The sequence below is a fragment of the Ruditapes philippinarum genome, unplaced genomic scaffold (genome assembly GCF_026571515.1).
Source record: "Ruditapes philippinarum isolate M1 unplaced genomic scaffold, ASM2657151v2 ctg3697_1_1_1_1, whole genome shotgun sequence".
In the NCBI taxonomy this organism is placed as follows: Eukaryota; Metazoa; Mollusca; class Bivalvia; order Venerida; family Veneridae; genus Ruditapes; species Ruditapes philippinarum.
Window position 1 is genome coordinate 10,990 of NW_026863274.1, and position 11,293 is coordinate 22,282.

The 11,293-nt window shown below is 33.9% G+C and overlaps 2 protein-coding genes across 2 annotated transcripts; both read left to right on the top strand.

The window, feature by feature from the left end:
* LOC132721677 (putative ankyrin repeat protein RF_0381) lies at positions 1-7,131 on the top strand. Its single transcript, XM_060706025.1, has 3 exons — positions 1-83; positions 6,085-6,730; positions 7,110-7,131. Exons 2-3 carry the CDS (start codon positions 6,096-6,098, stop codon positions 7,129-7,131), a joined length of 657 nt encoding a protein of 218 aa, XP_060562008.1. The 5' UTR covers positions 1-83; positions 6,085-6,095.
* A 905-nt stretch (positions 7,132-8,036) lies between these two features.
* LOC132721673 (uncharacterized) lies at positions 8,037-10,686 on the top strand. Its single transcript, XM_060706014.1, has one exon. It carries the CDS (start codon positions 8,108-8,110, stop codon positions 9,902-9,904), a length of 1,797 nt encoding a protein of 598 aa, XP_060561997.1. The 5' UTR covers positions 8,037-8,107; the 3' UTR covers positions 9,905-10,686.
* The last annotated feature ends 607 nt before the right edge of the window (positions 10,687-11,293 follow it).

The window sequence follows — 11,293 nt, forward strand, 5'->3', positions numbered from 1 at the left end:
ATGTATACAGGTAACATGGCCGAATGTATATAGCGGTGATAGTGGTATAGATTGTATTGGATTGGATTTATTTACATACGAAGGTGAGTCATTTATTTATTTTGCTGCACATTGATGCAAAAATGTTTAAATTAACTGTCTGTATATCTGTTGACTCAAAAAAGTGTTTTTGTAGTAAATTACGACGGTTTATATAGCGCTTCAAAATCGCTGCGCGTTTTGCTAAAGGAACTTGTGAAGAAGTCGATAAGACGATGGAATGCAGTTATAGGGCTAGTTTTTTTGTATCCTACAATCGATTGCTGCACAATATATCATAGAAAATCATGTCTGTCAAAAGAAAAGAAAGAAAAATATACCTTTGTTATCTGATTTAAAGCTGACATTTATAAAGTACGTTCTACCAGAAACAAACCGTCCTAATCGCTACATGATAACAGATATTATGATAGTCGTGTTTCTATCTGTGTCAAGTGAAAGTGTAAGGTTACAGTTATCTCGTGGAATCAATGCAAATGTTATGACCGTGAACATGTATGTTAATGTTTTAGGAGAGTAGTTGAAATAATTATTTTTTAATCTCTTTAGAAAGACTTAATTCCTGTAAGTAGATTTTCAACTTTTAACATGCATAAATACCGTTAAATGTATTGGCAAATTTAAAAAATACTTATGTTTTGTTTTATCTTAGACGGAAATTCATATTTCAACTGTATTTCTTTCATCTAAAAATTAGAAACTTGACAACGTAAGAGTATCGAGAAGTTAGCACTGACATCGAAGATAAAAATTCAGTTTAAAGTAAATATCGAGCTGGAGTTGAATTTCGAGCCAGCTCGAAGATAGAAATTCAAAATTTTCAAGAACCCGAATTTCGAGCTGGAGTTGATTTTCGAACCCAAATTTCGAGCTGGATTTGAATTTCGAGCCAGCTCGAGGATCGAAATACAAAGTTGTCAAATCCCGAATTTTGAGCTGGAGATGAATTTCGAGCCAGCTCGAAGATCGAAATTCAAAATCTACACAACCCGAATTTTGGGCTGGAGTTGAATTTCGAGCGAGCTCGAAGATCGAAATTCAAAATTTACAAGAACCCGAATTTCGTGCTTATGTTGAATTTCGAGCCAGCTCGAAGATCGAAATTCAAAATCTACACAACCCGAATTTCGAGCTGGAGTTGAATTTGGAGCAAGCTCGAAGATCGAATTTCAAAATTTTCAAAACCCGAATTTCGAGCTGGAGTTGAATTTCGAGCGAGCTCGAAGATCGAAATTCAATGTAATCCAAACCTGAATTTCGAGCTTGAGTTGAATTTCGAGTCAGCTCGAAGATCGAAATTCAAAATTTCAAAAACGCGAATTTCGAGCTGCAGTTGAATTTCGAGCCAGCTCGAAGATCGGAATTCAAAATTTTCAAAACCCGAATTTCGAGCTGGAGTTGAATTTTGAGCGAGCTCGAAGATCGAAATTCAAAGTAAACCAAAGCTGAATTTCGAGCTGGATCAGCTCGAAGATCAAAATTCAAAATTTTCAAAACCCGAATTTCGAGCTTGAGTTGAATTTCGAGCCAGCTCGGAGATCGAAATTCAAAATTTTCAAAGCCCAAATTTCGAGCTGGAGTTGAATTTCGAGCCAGCTCGAAGATCGAAATTCACAATATTCACAACCCGAATTTCGAGCTGGAGTTGAATTCGAGCCGTCTCGCAGATCGAAATTCAAAATTTTCAAGAACCCGAATTTCGTGCTGAAGTTGAATTTCGAGCCAGCTCGAAGATCGAAATTCAAAATGTTCAAAACCCGAATTTCGAGCTGGAGTTGAATTTCGAGCCAGCTCGGAGATCGAAATTCAAAATTTTCAAAGCCCAAATTTCGAGCTGGAGTTGAATTTCGAGCCAGCTCGAAGATCGAAATTCACAATATTCACAACCCGAATTTCGAGCTAGAGTTGAATTCGAGCCGGCTCGCAGATCGAAATTCAAAATTTTCAAGAACCCGAATTTCGTGCTGAAGTTGAATTTCGAGCCAGCTCGAAGATCGAAATTCAAAATGTTCAAAACCCGAATTTCGAGCTGGAGTTGAATTTCGAACCAGCTCGAAGATCGAAATTCAAAGTAAACCAAAGCTGAATTTCGAGCTGAGGTTGAATTCGAGCCAGCCCGAAGATCAGAATTCAAAATTTTCAAAAACGCAAATTTCGAGCTGTAGTTGAATTTCGAGCTAGCTCGAAGATCGAAATTCAAAATTTTCAAAGCCCGAATTTCGAGCTGGAGTTGAATTTGAGCCAGCTAGAAGATCGAAATTCAACGTAAACCAAAGCTGAATTTCGAGCTGGAGTTAAATTTCTAGCCAGCTCGAAGATCGAAATTCAAGAAATTTCGATCTTCGAGCTGGTTCGAAATTCAACTCCAGCTCGAAATTTGGGTTTTGAAAAGTTTGAATTTCGATCATCGAGCTGGCTCGAAATTCAACTCCAGATTTAAATTCGGGATTTGAAAATTTTGTCTTTCCATTTTCGAGCTGGCTCGAAATTCAGCTCCAGCTCGAAATTCGGGTTTTGAAAATTTTGGTCGGTATACTTTGCAGACGACTTTGCATAGAGAGATTTTGCAGACAAGTTAAATAAAGAAGGATTTTAGATTTTGCAGACAATATAGATTATATAGGGGGTGTTTAATGCTTTGTCAAAAGGTGTGAATGGGCAATTATATTGATTTAATGCCATCTAGAAAGATCTATAATTATTTGCAAAACGTTATTATCTGAAAAATAGTTGTTGCTTTTTAGAATAATTTATGCTTTTTTTTTTAATATAAGAATATGATTTAAAACTAGAACTGTGTCCAAATGACACGGATGCCCCCACTGTGCAGATGTGCTCGTAAACAAGAGCATGCATATCTGTATGTACGAGTTTTATGTGGAACTTTTTATTCTGCAGTTGCAAAGGAATTTAGGAGTCCTGTATATTATTAATGTTGTCGATTCATTTCAAAATAAGATATTTTATACAAGGGCTGTCAAATGTACATCATGCTTGAATACTCTTAGTGCTTAATAGTAAAAATAAAAGTTTGAAAATAAAGATTAAAGTCGTAAAAGAGCAAAATATGCCATCCGTTTTAAGAGGAATTGCGTTCACAAAATGTCTATATGGTATATAGTGAAAAAATTAACAAAGGCCATAATTCTGTTAAATTTGGTCGCAGCAAAAATTCCTTCCTTAACTACCATCTACACATTAAGGTTGTTCATCCCTGGAAGTTTAAGCAAAATCTGCCATCCAGTTTAAGAGGAGTTGCGTTCACAAAATTTTTACATAGTATATAGTGAAAAAATCAACAATGGGCCACAATTCTGTTAAATTTGGTCGCAGCGAAAGTTCCTTCCTCTACTACCATCTACGCATTAAGATTGTTCATCCCTGGAAGTTTAAGCAAAATTTGCATTCCGGTTAAAGAGAAGTTGCGTTCACAAGAATTCGGGACGTACGGAAAGACCTACGGACAGACGTACAGACGGACAGACGTACGGACAGACATTCTTACCAGAGCTACATTATGGGGTTTTCTTTTGTTATTTATTTTGTTCTTTTTAACCCCACAATGCAGAAAATAACCCCACAAGAGAAATGGAATGAATGACATCAAAGACATCTATTGTTATGAGAACAATAGACCAAACCGCATAATGTAGCTCTAGTTTGTACGGACGGACAAGTGCAACGCTATATGCTCCCCCCTTTGTGGGGCATAAAAACTAAGCAATAACATGAGACAGAATATAATGATTATAACAAACAAACAATATTAATTAACTTTTTTAAGTTACTAGTAGACATAAAGTATAGACAGGATAGAGGTTGGATTTTGCAGACACGTTAAAATAAGAAGGATTTTGCAGACAAGTTAGATATAGAAAAAAATATAAAATGAAAGGGGAATATTAGAAAAATCTGTATTTTACAGACAGGATTAATGTTGAATTTTGCAGACAAGTTAAAATAAGAAGAATTTTGCAGACAAGCTAGATATAGATCAGAATATAATAAGAAGAATTTTGCAGACAAGCTAGATATAGATCAGAATATAAATGATAGGGAAACATAAGGAAAATCTGTATTTTGCAGACAGAATTAATGTTGAATTTTGCAGACAAGTTAAAATAAGAAGGATTTTGCAGCCAAGCTAGATATAGAACAGAATAAAACATAATAGGGGAATATTAGAAAAATCTGTATTTTGCAGACAGAATTAATGTTGAATTTTGCAGCCAAGTTAAAATAAGAAGGATTTTGTAGACAAGTTAGATATAGAACAGAGTATAAAATGATAGGGGAATAATAGAGAAATTTGTATTTTGCAGACAGAATTAATTTTGAATTTTGCAGACAAGTTAAAATAAGAAGGATTTTGCAGACAAGTTAGATATAGAACAGAAAATAAAATGATTTATAGCATTTCAGTTTTTGTATGACCCTTTGTCCTGTGTATTGTTAATGGCATTCAATGATTAAAAGGTGTGAACCAATTAGTAATAAATGATCTGTATCAGTGTTTATTGTTATTTCAAAGTGTCAATACATGTTGTATATTCAAATTGTTTATCTATGTGATATCTTGGTTAAAATATCTTGAATGTCAATGATATTTGTAGTAATATTACCCAGTATTATTCATTAATTACTTATGTTATGTTTTAATACATCTCAGACTCATTTTATTTTTTTTCTCATGTTTTTAATATGTAAAGAACTATTGCTAAAGATTGAAAAAAAAAGCTTTGAAAAAATTAAATGAGCAAATTTATAGAGTTGTATATAACATGATATTATACCTAAATAACAATTTAAAAACTTATTTTATCAAAACTTAAATCTTATTATAGATAAATTGATTAAGTTTCAACACTCTATACAATTTATAATGTCTACAAAGTGTAAGGCCTTCTTTATGTTTATTGTCTGCAAGTTCCTTCTTTGTCTATATTGTCTCCAAAATCCTACTCTGTTTTACTTGTCTGCAAAGTCTGCCTGCATCTGTCTTTATATAAATATAGATATATACATTAACATGTCTTTCACTGAGTAGATAAATGTAATTTTAATGAATTGTTTAAAATGTTTTAATTAAAGACTTCAAATTTGAAAAATTTATGCGTTAGTACAAGCTTTAATTAATTGTGTATTATATAAAATATGAGATTGGAATATTTTTTACAATTTTTTCTATAAATTGAAAATTATTCTTATTGTTTGTTTTTTCTTATTTTCAATAATTATTTTAGATATAGTCTATATTGTATATACATGTAATTATTAAGAAAGATGAAACATAACCATTTTGCAAATACTTATTTTATGAATATTGTTTTATTTAAATAATAATCATATTAATTGATCTACTGTATGTGATATATTAAATAAAATGCTATTAATTTTCACATTGTTATTCCTTTTTCATTACACATCTTACCAACTGATCAACAGCATAATTGCCCATTCACACCTTTTGACAAGGGTTTAAACACCCCCAATATAATCTATATTGTCTGCAAAATCTAAAATCCTTCTTTATTAAACTTGTCGGCAAAATCCCTCTATGTTTAACTTGTCTGCAAAGTCGTCTGCAAAGTGTACCTCCCTGAAAATTTGTATTTCGATCTTCGAGCATGCTCGAAATTCAACTCCAGCTCGAAATTCTGGTTTTGAAATTCGATCTTCGAGCTGGCTCGAAATTCAACTCCAGCTCGAAATTCGGGTTTTGAAAATTTTGAATTTCGATCTTCGAGCTGGCTCGAAATTCAACTTCAGCTCGAAATTTGGGTTTTGAAAATTTTTAATTTCGATCTTCGAGCTTGCTCGAAATACAACTCCAGCTCGAAATTCTGATTTTGAAATTCGATCTTCGAGCTGGCTCGAAATTCAACTTTGGCTTACTTTGAATTTCGATCTTCGAGCTATCTATAAACTGAATTCCGATCTTCGATGTCAGTGCTACCTTCTCGATACTCAACGTAAGGAAGTATATTGAGAATGTATGTCGTTTAAGACGTTTAAAATATTTGTTCTTTCATATCCATTAGACAGATTAACATAAAATGGCAGATGAAAATGAGAGGAATGACATTGCCACATTTATAAGGTATGCTCAAAATGGGCATGTCGACCAATGTGAAAGCCTCTTAAAAAAGAACCCGAACTTGTTAATTCAAAAGAACAAAGAACACAAAGATACACTTCTTCATGTGGTAGTAAGATCATTAGAGGACGAAAACATCGCTCGCATGATTCTTTGTCACCAAAAAGTAGATGTAAATGCACGTGATTATTGGGGACAGACACCACTGCATCTTGCCACCCGTGTACGAAACATATCCTTAATAAAATGTCTACTCAAATCAAGAGAAATAGATGTCAACATCAAAGATGCAAATGGTTATAATCCTCTACATGTGCTCGTATTTTCAGAAGAAGAGATGGATGAGAGCTTCTATGATACTGATGAAATCAGTGACAGCTGGAAAGAAGGAATTCAGCTTCTTGTTGACGCAAATGCAGACATTAATGCGAGAACAAATAATGGGCAAAACATCCTTCATCTTGCTGCATCTAAACTCTGTGCAGAAAGATTTGTCGTGTACATTCTTCTACATTATCCTGCAATCGAATGGTCAGCGACGAACGCGTCAGAGGAGAACTTTCTTCATATTCTATACTTAAGGACAATGAAAACGCACGGCCGGGATAATTGCATTTTAACAAGGAAAATATATTTCTTTTAAATATTTTTTCACAGTTTCATAAAACCGAATGCATTTCGGTCATTTAGATACCAAAGTTATGAAAAATGATTGCATTTTAATGAAGTTATTGAATGATAAAGACAGTACCCGAAAAATCAAAAGTAACACTTTTGGCTAATTGTGATAAGATCACAACAGATAACAGATTTAATCAATTCATGGTTACATTATGAAATGAAATTATTTATTTTTTTTAAACTGTTAATTATTAACCTGTTTTTCACACCTTTCTAGAAATGTTAGACACAAATTGGCAATTAAATTTTTTAATGAAAATGAATATTAAACTATGCCAATTGTAATTTTTAGAAATCGTAAAAGCTTACATTGAAAAATGCATATACACACTTTTTTCCTCTATTAAAGGTGCTTAATTTCAAACAATACTGAAGATTTGCTAGCAAATTGTATGCAATGGTTCAACAAAGAATTAACGGCTTGGTAGAGTTAGGACAGATTCAGTATGGTCTATCTTACAATCAAATTTTGTATTATCAAAGCGCAAACCGTTTTGCTGTCCATCGGTCTACAATTTCTCGGCTTCACCAGCTTCACCACTACACTACAGGCCGAATGGCGTCAGATTCCACAGGCGACTATCCGCACCGTAAAGTCTATGAGGCGACGATGTACATCTGTAAGAGACGCTGACGTAGGACATTGTCGTTTCTAAATATCCCGATGGTGACATTACGAATATTAATTTATGAGTGATTTTGTTTGGGATTTTCATTTTGGGTTTTTTGCCTTTGTTAAGCTTGCATTACATTGATGATAAAAGTGTGATTTTGGGATTTTCAACAAAAGTTTTTCGATTTACTGGTGTGGCATTTGCTTTTTGTATGAAGTTAGATAGTATATCTAATGAGTCGTTAGTGTTTTGTATTCATGTAGATTATATGCAAGTGCTGGGCGTGCGTTTTCATTGTCCTTTAAGTTATATTTAGTAACATAAGCGACGGGTTGAAAGTATTAGGAGGATATTTACCAAACGCTCGGGCAAATACACAAATTGAAACAGTTTTAACAAACATGTTCAACAGAGAGAACGTCCTGGGTCCACCTGGCTTTGCTTTGTATATGAAATCAAAAGTACTTTTTTGAAGAAAAAAACAGATTGCCTGAAAAACGATTTTCACTCAATTAATAAAGCTTCTTTAATGCACGGATATTTAGGAAACAAATACTCCATAGACTTGTGGAAGTTTCGAGCCAGTTTTTTTGCAAAACTTTGCTCTTTGCTCAAACATAATCTTGACGTTAATGCAAGGAACGTTTTTGGTGAGGCAGCTATTTCTGAATTGCATATGGACGAAGTGTTTGAAATACTTAAACTGCACAATTGTGATTTTATGAAAAGGAACAGATGGGGGAGAATGCCATTTCAATGTATTATAAATCTACATCCAATGCCAAAATTAATAGAGAAAATGTTAAATAATCAAGGTGTTGATATGGATTCTCAAGATATTTATGGATCTACAGCTTTGCATTTTGCTGCCTACAATGGTTATGAAGAGCAAGTCGAGTTGCTTTTGGAATACGGTGCAAACGTAGATGTAGTTGATAGCATGAATGATACACCCATAGAAACCGCAAAGCGCCATGGAAATTTCAAATGCATGAAACTTATTTTCGATGCTAAATACTTATATGTAAGAGAAAATAAGGAGAGGTTTCCACTTTATAAAGCCTCAGAAGAAATAACCTTATCAACATTGTTAGAAAATCCAAATTTAAGGGAACACTTGCATAATTTTCCGAAAGATTTTCAACAATATAGCGATTATTTGCTTAAAGCCAGACGGACATGTACACTTGCTAGGCCGTCTGAAGAGCATGCAGAGGACAACGACGTAATTGCAGCAGTTCGACATCATATCGAACAAATCTGTCAATATGTCAACGAGTACGATTCTAGATTTAGAATGACCGTATTTCCTACAGGAAGTACAGTGGAAGGTACGAAGGTTGGCCGCCCTGATGAATTCGACTTCGTTTTATGCCTCGAAACAATCGGCAGATATTGTGTGATCAAATCACCAGAGCCATATAATCAAGTATATGCTCTTTTGCAGTTCAAAGATTATCCAGTTCCAGAAGGTTTCTTATCATTTTCTGATTCAGAAGGCTACTTCCAATCTCTTCCTTTTCTGAAATACCTCTTCAGATACATTAAGAGAGCCCTGAACGAGAGACAATTGTGGGAAAAGGGAAATCTTTATTATAGGTACGAGGATAAACTACACGTTATTTCAGGAAAACCGGTGTTCAACTTTCAAATGTACTGGATAGGATCAAAGTATAAACAGATAGCTCTGAGCATAGATCTTGTACCTGCTGTCTACAGGCGAGGATGGTGGCCGGAGAAAGCCTGTCCAGAGAGTATGAGACTTGTCTCTGACCGCGTAAAAGATGAGGGATGCTTCTTACTACTACAAACCAAGAACAATGATTTTAACTATGAGTGGTATTACATGAATGACATCATAAATGACAGCGTTGGTAACACGCAAAACACTACTCAGGATACTCACGGAAATAATATGCTACGCGTTTCAGTTGCACCTGCTGAAATTTCTCTGATGAAATCTCTACCGGAGATTTATCGCCGTGCGTATGCACTTGCAAAGATTGCAAAAAGTGCTGATATTTGTCCCTCTGTCCACATCGACAGGCCTCTATTGCCAAAGGTTTACAGAAACTTTGAAAAGGCCAAAAATCAGAGAGTGTATCCATCCAATGACATAAAAAGTTACTGGCTGAAGAATTGCACATTTTTTGTGGCTGAAGACTTGGGATTAGACATTTCGGAAACAACAACTCCTTTGGATATAACTACCTTAATATACAAAAAACTAGCTGAATTGTCAAAGTCATGGTCTCTAAAACCTTACTTGTTACCACACTTACGTCTGCTAGAGTATGGACGAGAGCACAGTTACTCACATAAGTCCAAACATACCATACTGTTAAAGCGTAAAGTCTGTCTAGATGTAGTCCTTGGAATACTAGGTGAACCATTACCGAAGCACGAAAAGGATTATTGCAAATGGGTTGAAGACAGCTTCCATCTAGAACGCTCGTCTGTAACTACGACATAAAATAGTTGTTTCTATATTTCTATTCTATGAAAACATGCGAAATAATTATCGTATTTAAAAGTTAAATTTTAAGCTTGGTTCAATGATTGAACAAGGAAAACACCAACTGCATAAAACTTAAAATACCATTTTAAGTCGACTTTGTTTCGAGAAAAATAGAGATATTGTTAATGTCATATCGGCGTTGCCGATGCAGTCACCCAAACTATACTGTTGATTACAACTATATGTCTTCATACTTGACCACAACAACCCTTGGGTCACAACCTTTAAGTAGATTGGAATAATCTTGATCTTCATAAATGACCTTGACCTTGAAGGTTAAATATCTATATTTTGCTTGATTTCTGCTATAAGTAGCTATAACTTGGATAAAAATGAATGGATTGACTTCATATAAAGATACTTCATTCTTCAAGGTAATACATGTATGCATACCATCATGACCTTGACCTTGAAGTTAAATTATTGACTTTTAACTGATAAGTACAATAGCTGGTTATAACTTAATTAATCAAAAGATTATCTTTATACTTGGACAAAATGACCTTTAAGAGCATACCTCGTAAAACGATGAACTGATTTTGACTTTAAGCTTTATATGACCTTGATCGTCAAGGTAAAAGTATTAAATTTTTCTTTTCATAGTTTTGTTATCTATATACGGATTAAATACAAGGTGAACAAAAAAAACACTTTCGACCAAACAGACATGTCGAAAAATTTTGACCTTGATTTTTAAATGGCCTTGAACGTATGTGATTGAATTTCGCTTATTTTTACTTAACGGAAGTAATTCATACTCTGACAAAACAAACCTATTGAAATAAAAAGATAGAATTTATTGATTGTTATTGACTTGTTTAACCCATTTAGTAAACGTTAAAGGCCAAGCGTTGCCCCCGCCAGTAGGTGGCTATTGATAAAGCATCAAATAGTCATATTACGAGATAATACCTTTATTCGCAAATGAGTGACATGGTATACAATTAGTTTCTCTAATAAACCTAAGCCACTGATGACTTAATCAGTCCATGAGTAATGATAATTCTTAGTTTTCAGTACATATTTTATGCAATAAATCAGAGGTAAATGACAACCTAAACATACATTAAATTGTTCAAATTTCAGCATGTCTTGTCTTGTTAGAAAAACAAGTCAGCATTGATTACACTGGGTACATTAAAATATTTCTCAACTTTTCTATATTCATCGTTAAGATAGAAAATGTTGTTACATTTTGTGGATGGATTACATTCCTCATACGAAAGTTCATGTTTGACAAATTAAAACAGAAAGCTAGCCCTGTTTTGGATTGAATACAAATACATAAAAGCATTAAGTAAAAAAAATCCGTATACCAAGTTGTAAATTTCCTGTTTTAGATTA

Excerpts from the sequence above, each read along its gene's own strand:
- LOC132721677 (XM_060706025.1), top strand. The coding sequence starts at position 6,096 with ATGGCAGATGAAAATGAGAGGAATGACATTGCCACATTTATAAGGTAT. Across the intron at positions 6,731-7,109 it reads TACTTAAGGACAATGAAAAC|AAATCGTAAAAGCTTACATT; the intron begins GCACGGCCGGGA and ends TGTAATTTTTAG.
- LOC132721673 (XM_060706014.1), top strand. The coding sequence starts at position 8,108 with ATGGACGAAGTGTTTGAAATACTTAAACTGCACAATTGTGATTTTATG.